Genomic DNA, 24173 nt, shown 5'->3' with positions numbered 1-24173 from the left:
AATTTACTATGAGGCATTTAAATTTCTTATTCTCAAATTTATCAATCAAAATACAAATATTTTCTTATTTGAAGAAAAGAATGATTTGCAATAAGTAAAATCCTTACGTCAATTTGTCAGTCAAATCAACACAACTCCACTATAAAATGATTAGTTCATAGGATGATATCCTCCAAAATTTTAAGATTGAAAAAAGAAGTTATTTTGCATAACTTTAATTTTTAAAAAATTCTATGTATTTCGTGTTCAATTAAAGACAAATAAAAATTACAAAGAGACCAACAATTATTCTCTGTCTCTGTAGTATTTAATTTTATGAAAAGTGTTTTGTTTTTCAATCAATAGGCTTCCAAACATAGGCTGAAGGCTGATTTTTGACTTGAGACTACTGATATTATGACAACTTTGAGTTAGAGGCTGCCCATTAATAAATATTCCTTTCAATGCTATTTCCGCTGTCAATCTGTATCATATATATATATATACATACGGTCGGTTGGTTTAATCAAATCAGACTCTACTGTTTGCTTCTGTGTTTTTTTATTCTTTTTCCACATAATTTCATCCCTATCTAACCTTTTATCATATTCACATGTGAAAATCATCACCCACATTTCATCCTCTTTAAAATTTCTCTCTCTATTTCCTTCTTCTCCGTCCAGCAGGAAAATCACTTGTAAAAAGGATCAACAGCGATATATCAGAACAAAAAATGCCAAGAATTTGCTTCAGATCACCGCCTCATACTTGCAGAGAAAGCAGAGTTTGATCCCCATCGATTATGCAATGGCCAAAAGGCTCCTACTTTTCTTGATTCTTCTTCTTTTGCTTTCAAGCCCAAAGTTTTGTGAGGCTGATGAGTTCATTTTCCACGGTTTCAAGAGTTCAGGCAGCAGAATAAGTCTAAATGCCGTTGCTGAAATTGAGCACAATGGTATACTCAAACTCACCAACGACACGCCAAGACTTGTTGGGCATGCCTTCTATGAAAGCCCTATCAAGTTCAAGAACTCCACAGATGCGAAAGCTCTTTCCTTTTCAACAGCTTTTGTTTTTGCCATAGTTCCTGAGTATGAAAAATTGGGTGGCCATGGATTTGCTTTCACGGTTTCAAAGTCGAAAGAGCTGAGTCGGGCTCTCCCCAATCAGTATTTAGGCCTTATGAATCCAAGCAATCTTGGCAATATCTCCAACCATGTTTTTGCAGTTGAGTTTGACACAGTTAAAGACTTTGAATTTGGGGACATCAATGACAACCATATAGGGATTGATATCAACTCTCTAGTCTCAAATGCTTCTGTCAGTGCCAGTAAGGAAGGAATCAATCTCAAGAGCGGCATGAGGATTCAGGCCTGGATTGATTATGATTCGACCAGGCAGGAATTGAATGTAACTCTTTCACTTTCTTCATCAAAACCCAGTGTTCCAATCCTTTCATATCCTCTGGATCTTACCCCAATTTTTATGGAGTATATGTATGTTGGCTTTTCTGCTTCAACAGGTTTACTTGCAAGTTCTCATTTTATTTCTGGATGGAGTTTCACGATGTACGGGCAAGCCAAGTCCCTGGATCTATCTTTGTTGCCTTCAATTCCTGGTGCAAAGAACAATCAAGTGGCCTTAATTCTAGGTACATCCTTATCAGCTGCTGCTTTCATGGTGCTTGCGATTGGGTTATCCTTGTACATACTCAAGAAGATTAAGAATAGGGATGTGATTGAATCTTGGGAGCTTGATATAGGCCCCCATAGATTTTCCTACAAAGAACTCAAGAAAGCAACCAGAGGTTTTAGAGATAAAGAGCTTCTTGGTTTTGGTGGATTTGGCAGAGTTTACAAAGGGACATTGCCTGGTTCTAGCAACCAAGTCGCAGTTAAGCAAATAAACCACGAATCTAAGCACGGATTAAGAGCGTTTGTATCAGAGATTGCAAGTATTGGCCGCCTAAGGCATAGAAATTTGGTCCTGTTACAGGGCTGGTGTCGGCGGGGTGGTGATCTTTTGCTTGTTTATGACTTCATGCCTAATGGAAGTTTAGATAAATACATTTTTGGCGAATCAAAGATTATACTAACATGGGAACAGAGGTTCAAGATCATCAAAGGTGTGGCGTCTGGACTTGTTTATTTACATGAAGAATGGGAACAAACTGTGATTCATAGGGATATCAAAGCAGGAAATGTGTTACTGGATTCTGAAATGAATGGCAGGCTTGGAGATTTCGGGTTCGCTAAGTTATACGAGCATGGTGCAAATCCTACCACCACGAAAGTTGTGGGCACACTGGGATATTTGGCCCCTGAGCTGACGAAAACCGGCAAGCCCACCACAAGTTCAGATGTTTATGCATTTGGTGTATTGTTGCTGGAAGTTGTTTGTGGGAGGAGGCCAATAGAGGCCAAAGCAATGCCTGAAGAATTGTTCTTGGTGGATTGGGTGTGGGATAAGTGGAAACAAGGGTCGATTCTTGAGGTTGTTGATTCAAGGTTACAAGGGAAGTATGATGAGACAGAGGCTGTAGTAGTGATTAAATTGGGATTGTTGTGCTCTAATAATGCCCAAGCCAAAAGGCCTAGTATGAGGCAGGCGATGAGGTACTTGGAAGGTGAAATGGCGCTGCCTCAAGTTTTGGCAGCGCCCAGCGAATTTGATGGCAAGAAGGTTGATGACAATGGGAGGCGTAGCAGCCCCGGTTTTGAGGACTCTGTGCACTCGTATCCATCATATGAGAAGGGGAGTACATGGTGGTCGGTAGAGGGGGACGTAGATCTTGAAGCTGGCTCACCGTTATCTTCCTCATGTAGAGTGGAGTAGGAGTTGCATATTAAGGAATAGTAGTGAAATGCTCCTACTTCTTCCATTGTTGATCTTTTGTATCTTTTCAGGTGAATCTGTATAGTATTATTGATTTCCAACTTCAAAGATAGTTTTGCATGAGAGTTGGCTGATATTGTATATAAATTATGATGTTATCATCCTTACTCTGCTTCTTCGTCTTTTGAGAATCGGATTCCAATATACCAATTGAATTAAATTCACTTTCAAACACCTAAATCTAGAAACTTGGGCACCAAAACCGGAGGGATGACAAGCTAAAGAAACAATCACTAAATGCTGCAGCTTACTACGCATTTAAAGATTTATAAACATGCCCACCCCACCCCGTCTCAAAGACAGTCCCCTTGAAATAGATGGGTTTATTATGGGCTTGTTTGCCATTTTATTCATCTTTTCAACACAAGAATTACTGTAGAATAAGATCCAACCTCTCACACTTCTGTTGTGATGGGGCCATTGTTCATGTTGAAATTCCATTACAAGAATCACTGTTTTAAATGTTTTGTAAAATGAAAATTTAATAGAGTATTTCATTTAATTTGCATGTATTTCCTATAGTAGTCATTTAGGCCTAACAGGTTAGTCACGTTAATACTAGTGCGTTTGAGTAATTTTAGGCCAAATTTCATAATTTTGGGAATTAGTCAAATTCATTGCTTAAATAACTGTGTTTTGGTATTGCAATCAGAAATAAAATTACTTTAACTAACTTTGAATTCTTTGGGAGTTGGAGACAAAGTCAAATTGTACAAGTTACTTGTCAAATTCTTATCCTTTCCGATTGATCAGGAATTATGCGCAAGTGATGAACTTCTGGTGCTGGGCTGTCGGCTACGTAGCACCAGGATCACGTACGTGTATTTCAGGCATAAGCATCAGACAGGCACACACATTTTAGATTCTTTGCTTTATGTTTTCAAAGAGGGACCACCATTCTCTCTTGAGTCTTGCCTACTATTTCTTCAATTCAAACTTTCTCAAATGGAAGCACTTATAATTACAGAAAAATGTTATAGAAACAATTACATAGGAAAATGAAGAAAACAACATTTCACTTCTCTATTCATTTCAAATTTGAAGAGGATACATTTGGTGAGCTGAATACAAGGTCAGAAAATTGAAAAATAAGATGAACTCCGAAACAAGAAAGAAAACTCACACTTGTATGGTCTCCGGAGAAGTGTTCTTCCATCGCGCTGCCGCACCATGGATGCATAATAAAGGAGATGAGATGATTGATATATGTTCATCAAATATATAGCTAATATGTCTATTCTCATATATCCTCATAAATAATGTATTGGAATTACCTAAAGTGAACTTCGATGGGCATACATATGGACCTCTCCTGTTGGATTATTATCAAAATCATAAGACATACTAGAATGTAGACAAGCGCCTAATAGTAGATGATCGTTACCAATTCTTACTATATCTAAGCAAAATCTATTTCTAAAGTGCATAAGGTCCTCAAGGGAAGGGATTTCACAATGTTAAGGCATCAAGTACCACTATACTAATCAAACAAGATTCTATTCTATGGATTGGAGTTATAAACATTACATTTTATAAAGGGACCAAGAACACAAACTAATATTCAGTCTCTTAGAATTTCAACTACATCAATTCTGCAGAACGAGGAGAAAGGGAAAAGCAAAGAAGAATGCATGCAAAGTAAGAAACGAGTGAGGGACTGTATGAGAGAACATACCTGTGCAACATAGAGCTACCACAGGGAAAGAGAAGAGCATCAACTGAAAAAGAGGAAAGACGCACCCTTCAGCTTTGAGAGTCAGAAAGTACCTAGAATTAGATTTTGAGGGTGATGGCGCTAAATCCCAGCATTTATATGAAACAAGGTAGTGTTTCAAGAAAAATAAAAAAAAATGATAACACATTCATTTATTCTTACAGTTGTAGATACCTGACAGCGAGAGATACTTTGGGTCTCATTTCATCTGAGCTTAATCTTAACCACAAACAAGGAAAGAAAAAAGGATAACATCTTAAGTGTTCACAGAAAACACAGGTGTGCAGTTCATGTTTTACAAGTTTCTTCCAATCAAGTGCTTAGTTCCAGTCAACAGAATTGCAAGTTAAGCAAAGTAGATTAGCTAGTTCACACATGTTTGAATGCTTATATTGCAGAACAAACAAAAAAAACTAAAAGAAAAAAGGAAAAATAAGAAAAACGATAATAAGAGACAAATCATGCAACTGAGTATACAGCCAGCAACCATAGATCAAGTATGCTTCATTTGCTGTGAAAATGGTACTCAAATATTGACATCTGCTAACATATTTCCAGGAGCTCAGGAATTTCAAACGTCAAGAAGTTCGAATGATCAAAATCATCCAAATTGTCAACTTTTTGGACCTATTTTACTCAACTTGATTTCGTCAGCAGGTCCGTGTATACACTTACTATTTTATTTGACCGAGTGATGTACAACTTTGATCATTTTCAGCCTCAGACCTTCATACCACAAAGTCATGGCCCTGAGGTATATGATACAAGAGAATTAAGAGCATAGCGCCCTCTTGGCAGCGGTCATGCCACAGTCAGATGCAAACTGAATATATCTTCAGAGACTATGCTATTAGCCCCACATGATTGCAGCGCGAGAAAGAAGTTTGTACAACTCCTTCAAATTCGCAGAGTGAATCAGTTCCAAGTGAGCTATGTATTCATTTTATTAGGCTCTAAACTTAATTAATGATGCATCCTCAACTTAGCCTCCATCCATGTTCCTCCGCTGCCTGAAAAAAGGAAGTCGGTTTGGCAAGAATCTAGTGGTTGCCTATGTTCTCTTCTCCATTTTCTTCTTCACTATCTTTCACCGCATCAAAAATTTCATGATCATCAAAACCTGCAAATGGAAAATAATCTAAATGAAGCCATATGTAAAATTATTTCATTCGTATTCCTCTCGACATAGCTGCAATTACCTGCACCCAGGGCTTCAATATCATCAATTTGTGGACCTAAGAGCATTACGTTACCTAAAGGTGGATCAACAGCCATCCACTCTGTATTCCCGGAGCCATCTGAGCATAATTCTTTCTCGATAACCCAGTCTTCAACAATGTCAATGTGCTCATAAGAAATGGGATCCACAGCTTCTTGTTGTTTGTTGCTTGAAACCCTAAAAATTGATTAGGATGATCAAATTTATTTTGGTGATTTAACCTTTCTTAACTTCAGAAGATGTTAAAGAGAAGAACTAATTTTCCACTTACATTTGTTTCATGGACATGTTGTATTGAACAAAGACAAGATCATTGAGCCTCTGATGCTCCAAGCAATTTTTCCTCTCATGCATGTGTTCAAGAGGAACTTTATCTAGTTTATGATGGATCAAGCAGCAAGTTTGACTGAGAATGCGGGTAGCCAAGCGCGCCAAATTAGGGCATCCCCCACCATATGTTAGCCACCACTCAGCTATACATAAAAAATGTAGAAAAATAAGTTGATTCATACATGCAAACCATATTAAGCATTGATCAGGATTAGTAAGTTCAAAATGGTGCCACATGCCAGCTGGTGAACAGCTTATGATAAGTTTTAATTTTGTGCCAACATAAGTATAACCATAGCTCACTCTTGTGTATGTCTAGCTATAGAATACAATACAACCATTTCTGAAGATTTTCAGCTCACGCATCAATTAGTGAAAACCAGTAAAACATGAAAACAGAGACCTATATAAACCCCACAGAGTATGCGTTTCAGTAGGTTCTAAAACGTCCCATAATAACCACATCTTCTTTTTCAGCTCCGCGCATGTTTTAAGTAGCATTTTAGTTCAGATGGAAAAGACTACCTTCCACGTCTTCAGTTTACAAATTGAGACCTCTCCCTTAATTGGGTTTGGGTTGGATTTTAGGGGGTCAGGATGCAGGTTAAAAAAGGTTATCATCATGCAAAATAGAGGTGGTTGGCTAAATTTGCTAATGGGACCGGGGAGAAAAAATTACTTCACATCAGAAAGTAGACTCACTGGGAAGCAAAGTATCTCTAGCTCTGATAGCCATCTTTCGCCCAAAGTCTCCTACGCCACCATGGTAAGAGGCTGTTTCCTTCATAATTTTATCTTGGATCTTAGGGTCAGGAACCAACTTCTCTATGCAATCATATACTAGTGACCGAATGTGAAGATGTGCGTCTCCCTCAAGGCTGTAGAAAAATTTCGGATTCAGATAGAAACCTGCTGCATGAAGGGGGTGGCGCTGAAGTTGTTCCCACCTGCGATCTATGATGTTCCAGTAAACTAAGTATTCTTCCTTATTCACAAGTTCCTTCTTAATAGCCTCTTTGGCTCGATACAATCCTGCATAAACAAATCCCATGGCAGGCCTCTTTTCACTACTAACTATCCTTAATAGTCGTAAGAGCGGATCCGTTAAACGTGCTACCAAGGCACATGTGGACCAGAATGACTGACTGCTAATAGTGTCTAATACTGCAAAACCTTCCGATTTCTTTGAGTAAGGGCTTTCCATCCACTCCTCAGAAGTAATCATTGACTGCAGATTATGTCTGATATTCACCATCCTTTTCAATGTCATAAAATCAGTAGACGAGCGAGTAGTTCCCAAATCGACCAAATCCACTCCAAATGTGTATCGTCTCATCATGTTTAAAACAACACTATTCGAGTAGGTATATCTCGAGATTGATTTTGCCTGGTCAAGTATCATCTTCACAGTTGGAAGTTCGCCAATGTCCTGAAGCATCAAATCAATGCAGCGACCAGCACATGGTGTCCAGAAAACAGTTGGATAAGTGTCTGTAAGTCTTTTCCCAGCAATAACATACCGATCGTCACAGCTGGTAATCACTTGCAGAACATTTCTCAAGCCAACTTCATCCACTGTTTCCTTCAGCAATTCATAAAGGACATCCGCAGAATCTATTGCATGTGATATATCAGTTGACCTCAAAAAGATTGTCCCTTCTGGACAGTACACCAAAAAGTTGACAAACGTTTTACCCTTTCCTGAATTCCACTCATCTACCAAGATCGAGCAACCAGTCCTTCCCCAAGCTCCTGTGCATTGATCAACATCATTTCTGACTTCATGAACTAAATTCTTCAAAATCCAGCTCCTAAGATCATGGTACGAGGGGCCAACAACTCCGGTGCCTTGAGAAGCGATTGCATCAATCATTGGTTGAAAATAAGCAGAATTAACAGCATCAACAGGCAATCCTACATCAAAGAAAAAGCGACCTACTGCCATATGAACTGTATTGCTAACTTTCTTAGAATTCATAGCGGGAAAACTAGCTAAAGCTGCAGTATTAGAGGTAACAAAATCAGGGGCTTTCCTAACCCTCCCTTTTTTCTTTCTACCACTTGTTTTGCTGCTCGTACCATCTTCTCTGTTTGCATACACATCCCCATCATGTTCAATCATTTCAGGGACAGGAAGTAAAACAATCTCTGTATTCAAACCACAATGATTGTTGACTACTTCAACCCCACTGGTATTTGTATTATCATAGCCTGACATCTCCTCTGCAAGTTTCTGTTTTTTCCTCTTTTTGACAGCAACACCATTCAGACTCTCAAGCATTTGCAACCGTACATCAGGTTGAACTCTTAAACAAGTGGCAGCATTCCCTTTCTGGCCAGCTAGGTGTTCTTTAATCCTGTGAATCCCACCACCCTTGAAAATTTTTCCACAGTATATACACTTGAGCTGAACCCTGTCCCCATTTTTAAACATTTGGCAATGCTTCCATGCAGGATCATGCTTCTGTGAAGTCACTGCTACTGGCTCCATATTAGAAGCCATTTCCTAAAACTACCTTCAAACAGAAGGAGAAAATCAGGCCCTTGCAGTCATTAAATTCTCCCCCAACACCAAAACCCAAGAAAGAAAAAAGACAAAAGAAACACCAAAGAGAAAGAGGGGAAATGAAAGAAAAGGAACCCATTTCCAGACATGCAAATGTGTTGCATATGGACCTTAATACAGCAAAACAAGGAACAACATGTGAATTAGAAAAGAAGGGAAAAGGGGTTCAAAGAAGCTTCTTGACATTTCATGTAAATTCGCCTCGTACATGACAATCTTGAAAGGAAACACAAGAATCCAATTATGAAACACGCAAATGTGCTCATAACAGCTCAACTAGAGTAAAATCAAGAAAGAGGACATGAGGCAGCAAAAGGAGGAAAATGGGTTCAGAGAACTTACTTGAAATCGATAACCAGAAAAACTCCACCTTGGTAATTCGATTCGAGATTTGGAGAAGTGAACCGAGTTAGGGGGATTAGGGTTTTTTTTCCCTCTTTGAATATATAGAATGGTGAAGAGTCGATGGACAACCGGATAGACCGGTCAGGGCAGCAGTCATTGAGCCACACGATCCTGTAAAATGGTTTTTGCATTTGACTACAGTAGTAATTATTTTAGTCATATTACACCGTCTTTTTTCTTAAAAAAAGCAAATGGGGTAATTATTCATAAAATTATATTTAATATTTTTTATTTTTATTTTGACTTAATAATTAAAATTTATTAAATTTGATGGTATATTAACAAATAAATAAATATTTATTCACAATCGACTTATTACTGCTTAGTTATAATTTATACATAAAGGATGTGAGAGCATAAATATGAAGTATCCTTTTATGTTTTTGAACAGAGTTTCCTAAAAATCTGACTATACAGTCCCTAATTCCTTCCCTCAAATTTGGGTTGATGTTGATAAACATTTGCTAAGTAAACAGCTGCAAAAATAGCAAAGGGTTGATGTTTTCAATAATTATACAATTAAAGAATCCAAAGTGCTATTTTTATAATTTCCCATGGTTTGTTATTAGAAAATCAAAATAATAATAAAATAATAAAAAGAAAGTGTAATTGAGACTGGAATCCCGTCTCAATTGAAATCGCAGAAAGGAATAGACCCACCGCCCATTTGTCTTTGGGTTTTTCTCTTCATTCCCTCTCTCGTCTCACCTTCTTCTTCTTCCCCAAGAAGCTTCCTCGAAATTTACTACAATATTCGAGATCTACATACACAGATTACACATACCTTGTTTCATTTCACCTTCGATTCATTTCAATTGTATTGAATGGCGCAATACATCCAACAATTTCTCAACAGCGTGCTGTCGCAGAGGGGGCCGGCGGCGCTGCCGTACGCCGAGGATATGAAGTGGCACATCCGGCAGCACTTGTTGTACCTCACCGAAGCCTACCCTTCTCTGCAGCCTAAAACTGCTGTCTTCACGCACAACGACGGTCGCACCGTCAACCTCCTCCAGGCTGACGGCACGGTTCCGATGTCTTTCCAAGGCGTCACCTACAACATCCCGGTTATTATCTGGCTTATGGAATCCTACCCGCGCCACGCGCCTCTGGTTTTCGTTAACCCTACACGCGATATGATCATTAAGCGCCCCCACCCCTTCGTCTCCCCCAACGGTGTTGTTTCAATTCCGTATCTACATTCATGGGTCTTCCCTGCCTCCAATTTGGTTGAATTGGTGCGAAATTTGAGTCATTTTTTCGCCCGTGATCCGCCGCTTTATTCGCAGCGTAAGCCGTCAAACCCTAGCCCGAACCCTAATCTGAATCCCAGTTATAGTAGTATGAATTCCTCTATGGGGTCCACAGCGGCACGGCCGGCGATACCACCAAGGGAATATTCCCCTGCGCCAACTCCACCACCACCGTATGGGAGTGGGAGAATGACCGAGGATCCGGCTGAGGTTTTTAAGAAAAACGCGGTAAACAAGCTCGTGGACGTTGTAAATGGTGATATTAGGGAGTTGAAGAAGTCGAGGGAGGAGGAAATGGAAGGATTATTCGGAGCACAGGCATCGCTGAGGAAGCGGGAGGAGGAGTTAAGAAAAGGGTTGAAGGAAATGCAGGACGAAAAGGAAGCACTAGAGCAGCAGCTACAAATGGTTTTAATGAATACCGATGTTTTAGAGGGATGGTTAAGGGAGAATGAAGGGAAACTGGGGAGTAATGAAGTTAATTGTGTGGATGTGGATGAGGCATTCGAGCCATGTGATGCGCTGTCAAAGCAGATGTTGGATTGCACTGCATCAGATTTGGCAGTGGAGGATGCTATATATGCATTGGATAAGGCTGCGCAGGAAGGAGCGATACCATTTGATCAATACTTGAGGAATGTGAGGCTTTTGTCGAGAGAGCAGTTCTTCCATCGTGCCACGGCTTCAAAAGTCAGGGCTGTGCAGATGCAGGCTCAGGTTGCTAGCATGGCTTCCAGGGCGTCAACACAATATGCATTCTGATGAGCTTGTATCTTATCCATTGTGGTGCAATCATTTGTTTCAGGTACGATTTGGTGAAATGATTGGATAAATACATTTTACGCACTGTTAATGCTGACTTCGTGTATTCATATTACTGTTTTATTCAATTGATTTCTTTCTGTAAGACAAGGGCCGGAGGCAATAAAGCTCATTGTGCAGTTTACAACACTGATATTCAGTACGCTTGTGCATTTTTTACAACATCCATGCTCATTGGTTTTCTGGGTTTTACTATTGTGAGGTGCATGGAGTCGATACTCCGGAGTTCCTATGTGTTGAATATGCTAGTTGTGTTGCTTGATGTGCTTGTAAATTGTGATATTGTGTTAACTTGGCTTTTAGTTGAGTATCGATGAGAAGATAAGTTTATTGATTCAAGATGCAAACTAACTCTATTGATGCTTGCAGTGATGCTCCAGGCTATTTAGGTGTGAACAAATTCATTTTCATTTCTAATGTCTGTTTGTTGGATAACAGTGTGCATAGGTTATTATGTCTATAAAAGTGATATATTAGAGTTCTTACATTCATTGTGTATTTCTGTTGGAATTCTTCTCTTATATTTAGATTCTGACATGAGCTAACTCGTGTACTTGCTATACTAATGCACATTCTGCAGAAAATATTTAAAGATAGTTTCATATGAGGTTCTTAGAATTTTTAGGTTGTCTATTACTGAAAGGTCAAGAAATCTGCTTCGATTTGAAAAATATTTGCTCGGTGCTATGAACAAAGCCAAAATGTCGTAAAGTCGGTATCCTCTTGCTGGCTGGAAATTTCAAAGATCTTTAATCTAGTTAACGAATGGGTTGACATTTGAGTCCATCACAAGTTTTTTTTCTCCTTTCTACATCTTAGCAAATGGTGCTTTCTTCAGTGTCCTGTCTGTTCCTAATCTTAATGTTTGGAGTTGGGCAGATACAAAGGTTTGTTGATGTAAATGCATTTTGTCAGTATGGTGTAATGTGTTTGAATATCTCAGTTTTTCATTTATAGATTTGTTTGTTCATCCCAACAAAATTAAGAAAACTACTTAATTTCGTTTGGTTTGGCTGTGTGGTCACTTGCTCAAAGATTTTCCTTTAATTTTATTTTTGTTGTCTTATGATAGTCACTAGAAAAGCTAGCACTCCCTGCGTCTTCAGCTCTTGTTACTTCCTGAACCCCTCCTTCAACCTTCCTCCCTATATCAGCCCAACCTCAAGTGAATTTCGGCGGCATACTCTGCTTTCCTTCACCCTGCATATCCCCAACCAGTGTCACTGTCACCAACATGCCATAGTTAAACTCAGAGAACTCTATTGAAAATTGTGATATTAATGAAATTTGATTGAATCAACAAACTGAGACCATCATATGCAATTAAAACAACAATTTAATAAATTTTAATCTTGTTAAAATAAATTAGGAAGGGACGTAAGGTGTACACATAGGTCTGCGTTTAAAGGAATTCAAGGAAGTTCATAAGTGCCCAAGTTTGGAGTGTTAGATATAGATAGCTTGTGGTGGTGGTACTTGAATTACTTTGACGGATGAGGTCTGGATATTAGATTATATTTGCTGAGGCGGCCATGGCAATAGTGCAGTGCAGGCGGAAGTTCAGTTACACAGTGGGTTGTGGTTTCTGATATTACCTTTACTTTCTGTACCAAGATGATAGTGAATGCTAGTAGAAATGATGCACATGGTGGTCGTGGAATATATGTACAAATACAATACAATATCAGTTGCAACACCGTCCTATAATAAATATTTGATAGTAACAATCATCGAGTGATCATATACTTGTTACATAGTATAACTTTTCTTGACTAAATAAAATAATTTCAACATTTCAAAAATCATCGAAGACAACATCAACAAAAAATAAGCAACTATAATAGTTGAAAGTACAAGCCCTTGAATAAAAGAAAACCGGACAGCATAAATAAGAAATCCTACAATAAGTGGATCAAACATACATATGTGATGAAATTAAATGATAAATTTCTTCATGGGAAGTAAATTTCGTTCTTCCCCCTCTCTCAATTGGGAGGGCAGAATGTGATGACATACCTGCTTGCCCTACATGTTTTTAGCCCACTAGATTCATCATAAGCATAACTGTAAGCTCTAGGGCATATAGCCTTGAACAAATGTCCAAAAGCCGTAGGCTTGCATGTCTTCGGGCTCGCATATTCTCCCGTACAACAATATCTATCGGCCCCAGTGGCCAAACACGCACTCTTGCACCCCACCACCTTCCCCTCTCTCCGCACCGCCAAATTCTCTGGGCAGCACATGTTCACATCCGCCTCACACGCTGCCACGCCGCAGGCGGAGCCACCGCCCGCTGGGATCATTGACACCGGGAGGTTGAACCCATCCACTAAGCTGACGTCGTAATAATGCATGGGATTTGTGGAAGTTCCAAGAGTCATTTCGACCAAGGTTGCAGGTGGCTGGCCCCCGATGCCCGCACAATGCAATTGGCCGTTGCAGTCTCCAGTCTGGCAAGAACCTCTACCAGTTTGATCAAAGCAGCAGCCGTGTCGGGCCCATATCCTTCCCGACCACCACTGGGGGAGTTCCACCACCACTTGTTGGCCGCTGTAAAGAGGAAAACCGCCGTCATTTGGTGATTGGTGGCCGGCTGTTCCAAGAATGGCCGGCCAGATGTGAACCTTGCAGTTGTTCACTACAATGAGTTGGGTGGCATCTGCAATGCAATCATAAAGAAATAAACATGAAGTAGTTGAACCCATAATTCACAAAAAAGCAAATAAAGAGATAAAACCAACCGGAAGTGAAGATGAAGGTGAAGAAAAGGAGGAGGGAGATGAAGAGAAGGTGGAAGGAGTTGGGCATTCTTGGATCTAGTTTTGACTTTTGAGGAGTTTTAACTGGGAAATTGCTTAAGAAGCTGAAACAGGGAGTGGGAGTGATGTATTTTGATGAAGCATATAGATGAGGGAGAAGACGGTTTTAAGGCCTTAAGGGCCACAGTAACCGTAAAATTCCCACTTTTCATGGAAAGTGGATATTAATTACAAAAGTGGAGGAACTGTAGACTTTCACACTTTCTCCACTTTATTATTTATTTATTCACTATTTGGCATCTGTGTTTCCAAACTCCCACTATCTATTAACCACAATACCCAAATATTGCATTATTCTAACTCAAATATACTATTAGATAATTAGTTAGTAATATATGTGAAGTATAATTATTGATATAAAAAGTAATTAATCACAAGATAAATATTATTATGTAATAATATATGATTTATATAAATATATATGATTTTGGCGAAAACCTCTCCACTTTGGGAGTGCCCATAAAAAGGAAGAAGAGACGAGGAAAAAATTAATTAATTAAGTGGTTGGTAAGTAGGTAGATTCACATTGGAAATTAACCAAGTTGGAGTGATCCAATTTCTAGAGTTTTGCAGTTTGACTACGTACATACACTGTACAGACCTACCTTGCATGTTGAATACACTACCAACTACTAATTGCTGTGCTACTGCTATCCCATCCATATATATACAATATTGTCATGATTTATTTAATTGATTCACTTATTATAAGTTCTTTAATTTGTAGTTATCTAATAATAATTTAGTTAATAATATCCCTTTATAATTGATTAAGTAACTGCCATTAGCTTGTTGAGGAGTGGACATATACATGCTGGGAATGAGGTGGCCAGCTTGCAATTCAAAATTGGAATGATTGATATACAATTATACAAATTAATTCTCTAGTTATTTGATTAATGAACTCCAACATTGGGTTGCGGTGATGATGGATTGGTGCACCTCCCCACTTTTCAAAAGCTGACGAAGACCTGTAATTTGAGTGGACAGTACATTTTATTTTCTTTTTTTATTTGGAAAAGTATGTTTTGTTTGATTTATTTGAAATTTATCGATATAATCTCAATAATTTAAAATCAATTCAAATTTATGGGCAACACCTTGACATCTAGAGTTTGGACAGCATTACTCTTCCGAAAATAGTAATTCAAGTTGCTCCTCCCTAAAACTGCCTATCAATTGGAAATTGGAACAGGACAGCTTAAAACCGCTTTTACTTAATTTCTGAAAAAGCTGATTATGGGCTGCTAGATTTATGGGTTGTTAGTCAATACAATGTAAATTATATTTTTGGTTTCATAAGTGGAATTTTTTTTTTAAATTTGGTCCCACATTCAGGCCAATTCGCACATTTACGTGTGGGACCAAAATTAGAAAGAAGTTCACAAAGAAGTTCACTTATGAGACTAAAAATATGATTTATCTTTATTTTGATTATATTGACTAACGGAGAGAACAACTGTCATTATCAATTAGACGAAAATTTCTCAATGATCCTTAATGTGAGAATTGACCTGAGTGTGGGTCCTGTGGGACCAAATTTAAAAACAGATTCATTTATGGGATCAAAAATATAATTTACCCGCTAAATTTATAATATGCAGCTAACCCCTTAGTTTGTTCTTATTTAAGTGTACGTTTCGAGACTTGATCAACATAGTTAAGGTATAAATATTGTTGCCCGATATGTAATCAGGGAATATTTGCCTTAAGTTCACCTCCAATCTATAATTTGTAGCTATAGTGGTACAATATTTTTGTGTATATATAATAAATAATTTTTCATATTTTAAATTATATTATAAATAAAAATAATAATATATAACATATATTAATTGAATAGTTAAATTAATGTAAAACATAAGAAGTTGAATAATAGTCATTTTAGCTTGAACAATCTTTTTGAAATCACAAAAAATTAATACAACAATATTTATGCCTAAAAATACTTTATGTTTGTAGCACATCTTTCTTTATAATAGTTCGAAAGATCTCCCTTTGCAAACTCCAATTCTTGAAATAATTTTGGTTTCTCTAAAGCCAATAAAGAAACTACTGAACTCAATCACTTGCTGCTGTTACTCTTCAGTTTTCTAATGAGATCTATCATGTAGAAGTACTCAAAATTGAATCAGTGATTGATTTTTAGGTTTCATTTATAAACCTAATTGGTTACTTTCAATTACATAAATCAATAGTTCGAAGTAGACTGAAAGGTAGGGCATTTTCCATTTTTATAGGATCTTTTGTACCAAAAATAATAGTATCTCCAATTATAACCCCCGTGAGATATAAAATATCTCTTCTCACCATGGTCTATGTATGAGACAAATGTATCCATTTCTAATACCCATGAATTTACAAGTGAAAACATTATATGTACGACACATCACAATACATATACGTATATTATACTTCAATACATTATTCAACAGTACTTCCAGGGAAACATTATTAAAGAGAAAAAAATAATTAAAATAAATAAAAATCCCAGGAAAAAAACAAAAAAAGAATTATACAAAGAAATTAAGATAAGATGGTAGGCAGTAGTGATTGAGCGGTATAATGATGTATAGCTAGTGAAGAATAATAAAACTGGGTACTATCTTCTTGAAAGCATCGACCAGTCCCGCAGCTCCTCCTCCATCAGTACTACTCACATTTCCATCGTTTCCTGCAAGAACCCTATACTTATCCTTCCTCGTGAAGTTGGTGCACTCAAATCCTAATGTTGCTGCCAATATCCTCTGCACATAGTTCGCCACATCATGTGGGCTTTTCCCCGCCGAGCACGTCGCCTCCACCGGCAGCTGGTTCAGAAAAGTCACCTCATACACTGGCCTTGGGTTCATGAAGAAGAATATCGGGTCCATGGCTTTCCACCCTCTCGCCGTCGTTGCATGGAACAGCCCTACTCTGTAGTTCATCGCCACCGGCACTATCTGATCCGTCAGTTCTGCGAATAGGGCACTGAACCTCAAGAGGAAGGGTTCCCTACAAGTTGTCCCTTCGGGGCAAACCACTAAGTCTCCCTTTTCCAGTTCCTGTTTTATTTTCGTCGCGTCCACGTCTCTGATTCTTGTCAAACGGATGGTGGGGATGGGCGACAAGATCTCCGATAGTCGGGAAATGGAGTATGTGACGGCGGGAATTCTGCGGCGGAGGACGGTGGATAGTACGACGGGGTCCATTAGGGTTCTGTGCGTGCATACAAAGAGAACGCCCGAAGTGGAGGAACGTCGACTGGGAGGAGGAGGAGGGTTGCCTTTGACCACAACCCTACCGCCCAAGAGTGGAGCGATGTGGCGCGTTGCCCACATGGGTAGCATCAAGCCTACCGCGATGCGGATGGCGGCCAGTATGATCCCTAGAGGGACCCATAGGATGATTAGGAGTGCGGTAGATGGCGTCGGCCGCTTGGCGAGGCGGCCATCGTGAAAGATGACAGGGAGGGGGCGGATGATGATTTGATGTTGGTGGTGGTTTTTGTGGTTGGTAATGAATGGTGGATGGCACTCTTCCTGCAGTTCCAAGATTGTAGTATTAATTAACGCTAGTATTGGTGTAATGTACATATGATAGTAAATATAAGATGTCTCTTGTTTTAAGGTCATGATTATGATCACATCAAATAAAGTAAACATGCCTAAATTAACCATGTTACTAATTAGTACACACGACTGACGGATTTTGCAAATGATTAAGGTACACAATTATAACTCACCTTGCACAATGGTAGGAACAATGAACTGCAACCGGAATCAGGCCTTCCTAGCCCCAAACAAGGCTTCTCATCATCTCCAAACAATTGAGCAACCCTCTTAGCTACAGAACCAAAATCATCTTTCAGAAATCCCGTGGCAAATCCAAATCGATTCATGGAAAGGTCACTCCCAACGACATGGTCTGCCCGTAAATGCTCCATCACGAACCTCTCCACCATGATCTTAGGCATTTTAGTCACAACGACTCGTTTAGGGTACGAGCTAAAGACTCTCCAAGCATCCATGTTGATATCATCCAAGTAAAACTTGGGCAAAACGGCCCTTGCCACTGCTTCAATCTCAGAGAATGGAACCCCAGCCGTGGCCACAAAAATCATGAGCTTAAGCCCATCGTCCCCTCTCCCCAATGCCTCTAGTAGACGAATAAAAGGCCATAACGCCAGGAGAAGGGCGAAGCGGATAAGGCCGGATGCCTCAAAGGCTATCAACATGAAGTAGGAAAAGGGATCATGGTCTTTCAAAAGCGTTCCTTCAAGCTCAGAAACAACACAGTACTCCATTGTCACTACTGATCCCCTTCCTTAATTATGTTTGTCCAACTCTTGCAATAAAGAAACTTGGGAATAAGCAAAATATAGTTATTGAATTTGTTAAGAAGATGAAAGATGTAAGGATTGAGAAAGAATTAGGAGGATTAGATGAAAGTGGATATGACTGTGTAGTAATGAAGGCTGTTTATCAGTTCACAACTAACGCTTAACCATCATCATCTCTTATTTATATTCATCAACTTATGCCTTAATTTTTCTTTTCTATTTTTTGAGAATATGGTAATGATATATCAAAATGTGAATGAAATAGGATTACACGCCACGTTAACATGCAGAAAGATTGATAACTTAACCTCAACGACTTTGGTAATTAGAATTTGGAAATAATAATAATAATAATAATAATAATAATAATAATAATAAAAGGGGCGGCTCCACTTGTCCAAAAAATACATGCCTAGTTGAAATTAGGTCACGTACTAGCCGTAATTTGAGTATTAAAAAGTAGTAATATTTAGATTAGTTGTGATTGATGGACGCTCTACCTTTGTGTACACTGATTTTCTCTTTCATCTCTCATCTCTCATCTCTCTCCCTCTTGTTTCAAGTTTCGAAGCATTCTTGTTTTCAGATTTTGATTATATCATTAGTTTTCTCCAAGTACGTTCTTGTTTGGCTACCTTTATACGATTTCCATAATTTTTTTTTTTTTTGTTTTTGGGTAATTAGAACATATGGGTTGTGTGGGAGCAGTTTTTTTTTCCCTTACACGCACACACTTGACACATAACCACAAACTCAAAATTCAAACACAAAATTTCATATAAAGAAGTTTTCTACTCAAATTATTGAGTTGTCCCCTAAAAATTGGAGCAATTAATTTTTCACATAATTATATTAAAATTTACATATGTCTTTTTTAGGAGTCTATAGATACTATGATCAATTTTTTGTGTAGTTATGCGATGGGAAACTATCCATATACAAGTGGCATATGTATTTAATTGAATTAATGGAGTATAAAACTCAAAGAAAACTAGTTTAATTACATTTACACCACTATTGTTAGTAAAATTACAAATCAGACTAATCAATATATAGGCATCTTACCTCATACACCTCATATTATATATATATATATATTGAGGGAAAAACTGAACTTTTGATTCCACCTAGTAGGTATTTTTATAATTTTGATCCCATACTTTACGGGCTCAATATTTTTTATCCCACAAAAAAAATTAATGTATTGTACTTTTAGTCCCACTCCCGTTTAACTTGTTAAGTGAAGGGTGAAAAATCACTTTTAAAAGGTCAAAGGTAGTTGTTTATGGTTTGAAAACCACTAGACTTTTTGGAGAGGAATTATATCTGATTTTTTCGTAACTTCATGCATCTTACTATAAAATGACAATTTTTCCCATTGAATTTGCAAAACAATAAGCTACATAGTTATGATTGATAGAAAAATGTCTGCAAAAAATTAAGTTGCACACTTATGATAGATAATCTTTTATTATTATTATTATTATTATTATGAATGAAATGATAGTTATGTAAAATTTAGGGAAAAAACAGAGCTAAATCTGTATAATTTAACACTTCATTCATAATAATATTTTTAATCTATCAGAAGTATGTAGTTTATATAATTCATCAAACATTAGGAGATATTTGTAATTTTCAAATAACGAGGGAGTATATTTTATGTGTGATGCATGATTTTGTAGAGTTATGAGAATGAACCTAATTTCTCTGTTAACTTTATTTGTATAATCACAATTCTAACACAAATATATATATATATATATATATGACTAAACAATAATTATTAAGAATTAACAAAGGGTGATGATCACAGCAAGAATATATATATATATATATATATATATGAACTCCAGTTATTATAACAATAGAAAAATATTTATATATGAACTCCAGTTATTATAAAAATAGAAAATATGTGTGTAAGGGTTGTTACCATGAACAAAGAAAAAGAAGAAGAAGAAGGGAGAGAAGCGGGTATCATAGAATAGGAGCAAAGAGATGTGAAATAGACAATAACGTCCCCAATAACAACTAATGAATTGTAATTAGTTAAAGTGGTGTGTGATTGAATAATATATAAGGGGTAAATTACAATCACTTTTCTTAAAATTTATCATAATTATAAATATTTTCTCGTTGTTTGAAAAATTATCAATATCCCTTTAATTTTAACAGTTGTCTAACAATTAGCCCAATCCATTAGGTTTCATTTATTTTTTGTGGTAAACTGACGGAAATACCCTTGTGAATCAAAAATTATAATTTTATTTATTTTTTAATTTTTTTATGGACTAAGTGGATAATTCTTTTATAATTTTTAAAAAATTTTCATCCACCCCTTTGATTTTGTATTAATTTTTAATTTTAAAAAAAAATAGTAAAGGTAAAGTTAATAATTTCATACCTCCATCTAAGGAATTTTATCAAATATCAAGGGGTACTTGTAATTTTTCAAACAATAAGAAAATATTTGTAATTATGACAAATTTTAGGAAAGATTGTTGTAATTTACCCATATATATAATTAGTATTTTGGCAAAAAGTTTAGCTTATATATAGATATGGACGTAGGGCAGTGGTCAAAGGGTGGATGAGAAAAAAGCTTTGATCAACCTCACATCCAAATCCAATAATATATATTGGTTCATCCATCAACTTTATCATAAGTTTTGCAAATACATATTCCACAAGTACTTCGTCATCTTTATAATTTCAAGTCTCTAATTAGGTGAGAATTTTACGCACTCCTTAATCAACAAATTAACACACATATCCATCCGCTTTTATTTATCACAAACTTGCACGAAATATTTACATTAATTAACTAAAATTATTAATAATTAATATGCATTTCTTTCTTCTACCATATATATATATTTCTTTCAGACCAAAAAGATGATAAAAGCTGGTTGGTCAAAAAGGACAATTAAACAACTTTTTTTTGTTTGTTTCAAGGTAGAGAAACAGGACAACAACATTTTCGTCTTTTCTTTTATTAATACCGTGAAGCTTCCAAAATATTCATTGGTTATAATGTGAGTCATAGCTTATAATTAATTAATTGCCAATCAATCATCACTTCTTCTTCTTTGCGGAACCAAAACAATGTTCACAATTAATTTAATATTATATATGCAATACATCCAATTATTAATTAAATGCTGATTAATGGCTTTTCAGCATTGTTTCATATTAATATGAATAAATACATAAATGCCGTCTTGTTCCATGTTCCCACTTTAGTCGTTTTCCAACGTAAAATCTGCAAAGTTGCTACTCCACCTATTAATTATCATATAATTAACATTATTTTCATACTTTTAATTAATTACAATCAGAATATAGAATCAGCTGATCCATGGGATGAAGAGAGAGCAATTATTCCTTCACTAGGAACTGGATTAGGGCTAACATAGAGTCTAACTAGACTTTCTTGCCTAAAAATTGTTTTTTTGTTTTCATTTTAATAGTTGTAATGGTACGACTTTGTAAGAATTTTTTATATTTTCTCTGCCTAAAATTCATCAGCCGACACTAACATTCAAGAAAAGCCTCCCACCTTAATTTTCAACTCTTTTAAAGTTTGCACCCCATTTTTTAAAGTGCTACATCCATTTATTATGTTTTAGGTAAGTGGTTAAAATTAAAATTTTATGAATAAACAAGTAAGATGACACCACGTGGATCAATATACGAGCACATTTAACCCTATAAATACCCTTATTCATAGTATTTATGATAAAACATATTTATCATTCGCTATCTCATTTACTATTTGAGATCACTATTTACCATCTTGAACTTGACCTGACTTAGGGATAGAAGAGTCTTCGTCAAGGACCATCTCGGCTAGCCTAACGTGATTTTCTCTCCTCAGGAACCACCAAAATATTTGGGATAATCAAACTGAATGGCAGATCACCACCCCATAAGAGATTACAAATTTGATCCGGATCATGTATAAAGCAAATCGACTTCTTGCTCAATTTATGATAATATTAATATAACATGTTAGTATTACTTCAAAAAACAAATAAATGAACTAAACATGTTTGTTTTCTTTTTCAAAATCCAAGACCAAAATATCGTATTTTATTTTGAATATATTATTATTTTATTGTATTCTACCCTTTTTATTAGTAAAAGGGTAGCTTGAATTAATTGCTACGGCTACTCCAACTAAAAAGTCTCACCCCAGCAAAATACATATATACATATATATTCTTTTAAATTTTGTTACAATTTTATCGAATTTGATCACTACAGTCCCACCAACAAATTAAGAACTAATTTCAATGTTTATTCAATCAAGTATTATAAATAAAATATTATTAGTCGATAATGCATTCACACAGAAATCACAATTTTTATATTTTTCTAAAAAAAATAAATAGGGTACGTAGAGCTTTTTTATGAGCTCTAGCTCTGCAATGATAGGGGAAAAAGGTGGAAACAAAGAGCGGGGAAGCATATGAATTTGCTAAGGAAAAAGACGACCAAAGGAAGCAGCTTTTGATGCCCTATCTATCTATGTGTGTGTGTGTGGAGTGTGGAGGACCATTGATGATCATATATGCTCTGCCTCTACTATTATTTGCCTTGTTTTTACTTCAATTCTCCACTCCTTTGCTTATCACATCAACACTATACCACTACCTTTCCAGCCCACATATTATTCACCTTCAAATAAAATTAAAAATATATTTATTTATACGTATTTTTATTCAAAATAGTATTAATTTGATACTACAATTCAATATAAAATATATTTTCACTTTCATACACAAAATTAAAAACATACATTTTCTACTGAAAATTGAAAATGAAAACATAAACAAACAGGTTAAAATTCTTGTTCAAAATTAAATTAAATGATATTAATAATATAAATAAGAATGTTTAGTTTAAGGAGTTCAATCCAATAAAGATAACTTGAGCATTTAACAATTAAAATGTTAAAAAAAAAATCCATTTATAGCAATTTATGTTAGGAGATTAAATTATGAAAGCAAGCATGAGATGCATTAAAAAAAATGGCCCCCGGTAGTCTTCTGACACGATATACCTTTTGTCCTTTTTTTTATTATTTTTTATTTAAACTAGTGGTGGAACAAAGAAAAGTACAAAAATGAAATGCTGATTTAGGTTGCCCATTTATAAATAAAGATCACCCACTAATAAAGAAAACTTATGCTCCATCACAATCATATTTATATTTTAGTATCAATTTTTGTATATATGGACTCTTCTATCTTCAACTCTACCTATATATATAATATCATTTTTCTCGATAATTATTTTTATTTTTTAGTTATGAGTTAATGATTAAAATTACTAATAAATGATGAATTAATTTATCCACATTTGAAGATGGGATGTGGTCGCGAGCAGACAGGCAGCCCACTGGTCCACCGCTCAAGTCAACCTCAACGCGCATCCACATTTCACTGTCATATATTTCCTTTTTGGCACTAAATAGAATTTTGGAATTTATATATCCGTGTCGTATTAAAACTTACATCTTATAAATAAATCACACCAACTCTTTAATTTCAATTTTATCAAACATACACATATTTATATTATTTTTTGTGAATTTATTGCTTCATTATTTTTTATGGTTTAATTATTATGAAGAATTATATTAAAATAGTGATACATAGTTGTTGAAAAAGTGTTGCCCATAAGTCCATGACCTTTTTTTATAAGCTCAGACCAAATTCGTTCCAAATATTACTGGAAGGCTTAGCCCATACCCATACTACCCAGCCCACTCCTTACTCGACCAGGTTTTTTACCTAATTAAATGGATTTCTCGCTCACTTTCTCTCCCTGCAGAATGAAAAT

General features: G+C 36.3%; 5 protein-coding genes across 19 annotated transcripts; 2 read left to right on the top strand and 3 right to left on the bottom strand.

The window, feature by feature from the left end:
* The first annotated feature begins 510 nt into the window (after window positions 1-510).
* Window positions 511-2981, top strand: LOC105167145 (Concanavalin A-like lectin protein kinase family protein). The gene has a single exon (XM_011086737.3). It carries the CDS (start codon window positions 787-789, stop codon window positions 2812-2814), a length of 2028 nt encoding a protein of 675 aa, XP_011085039.1. The 5' UTR covers window positions 511-786; the 3' UTR covers window positions 2815-2981.
* An 830-nt stretch (window positions 2982-3811) lies between these two features.
* On the bottom strand, window positions 3812-9199 carry LOC105167143 (uncharacterized). Of its 15 annotated transcripts, XR_016066480.1 has the most exons (8): window positions 9046-9198; window positions 6840-8653; window positions 6079-6280; window positions 5788-5984; window positions 5264-5708; window positions 4550-4592; window positions 4149-4186; window positions 3812-4034 (listed from the first exon to the last, which is right to left on the bottom strand). XR_016066480.1 is itself a non-coding variant. In XM_011086736.3 (5 exons), the coding sequence occupies exons 2-5, from the start codon at window positions 8638-8640 to the stop codon at window positions 5629-5631; spliced, it is 2226 nt and encodes a 741-aa protein (XP_011085038.1). In that variant the 5' UTR covers window positions 8641-8653; window positions 9046-9199; the 3' UTR covers window positions 3874-5628. The 15 variants fall into 15 exon arrangements, 4 of the variants coding, with proteins under 4 accessions (XP_011085038.1, XP_011085036.1, XP_011085037.1 ...); XR_016066478.1 differs by having other exon boundaries at window positions 3812-4186; window positions 4550-4641; XR_016066481.1 differs by lacking the exon at window positions 4149-4186 and having other exon boundaries at window positions 4550-4641.
* A 539-nt stretch (window positions 9200-9738) lies between these two features.
* On the top strand, window positions 9739-11316 carry LOC105167142 (protein ELC-like). The gene has a single exon (XM_011086733.3). The coding sequence runs from the start codon at window positions 9933-9935 to the stop codon at window positions 11121-11123; it is 1191 nt and encodes a 396-aa protein (XP_011085035.1). The 5' UTR covers window positions 9739-9932; the 3' UTR covers window positions 11124-11316.
* A 1752-nt stretch (window positions 11317-13068) lies between these two features.
* On the bottom strand, window positions 13069-14070 carry LOC105167141 (thaumatin-like protein). The gene is made up of 2 exons (XM_011086732.3): window positions 13925-14070; window positions 13069-13842 (listed from the first exon to the last, which is right to left on the bottom strand). Exons 1-2 carry the CDS (start codon window positions 13989-13991, stop codon window positions 13169-13171), a joined length of 741 nt encoding a protein of 246 aa, XP_011085034.1. The 5' UTR covers window positions 13992-14070; the 3' UTR covers window positions 13069-13168.
* A 2305-nt stretch (window positions 14071-16375) lies between these two features.
* LOC105167212 (glycerol-3-phosphate acyltransferase 5) lies at window positions 16376-18461 on the bottom strand. The gene is made up of 2 exons (XM_011086835.3): window positions 17727-18461; window positions 16376-17523 (listed from the first exon to the last, which is right to left on the bottom strand). Exons 1-2 carry the CDS (start codon window positions 18285-18287, stop codon window positions 16579-16581), a joined length of 1506 nt encoding a protein of 501 aa, XP_011085137.1. The 5' UTR covers window positions 18288-18461; the 3' UTR covers window positions 16376-16578.
* Window positions 18462-24173: the final 5712 nt, after the last annotated feature.

Source organism: Sesamum indicum, linkage group LG7, assembly GCF_026168435.1.
Source record: "Sesamum indicum cultivar Baizhima isolate 11 linkage group LG7, ASM2616843v1, whole genome shotgun sequence".
Classification (NCBI taxonomy): domain Eukaryota; kingdom Viridiplantae; phylum Streptophyta; class Magnoliopsida; order Lamiales; family Pedaliaceae; genus Sesamum; species Sesamum indicum.
Note: the sequence above shows the minus strand (reverse complement) of the source record. Positions and strands in the feature narration are given on the sequence as shown.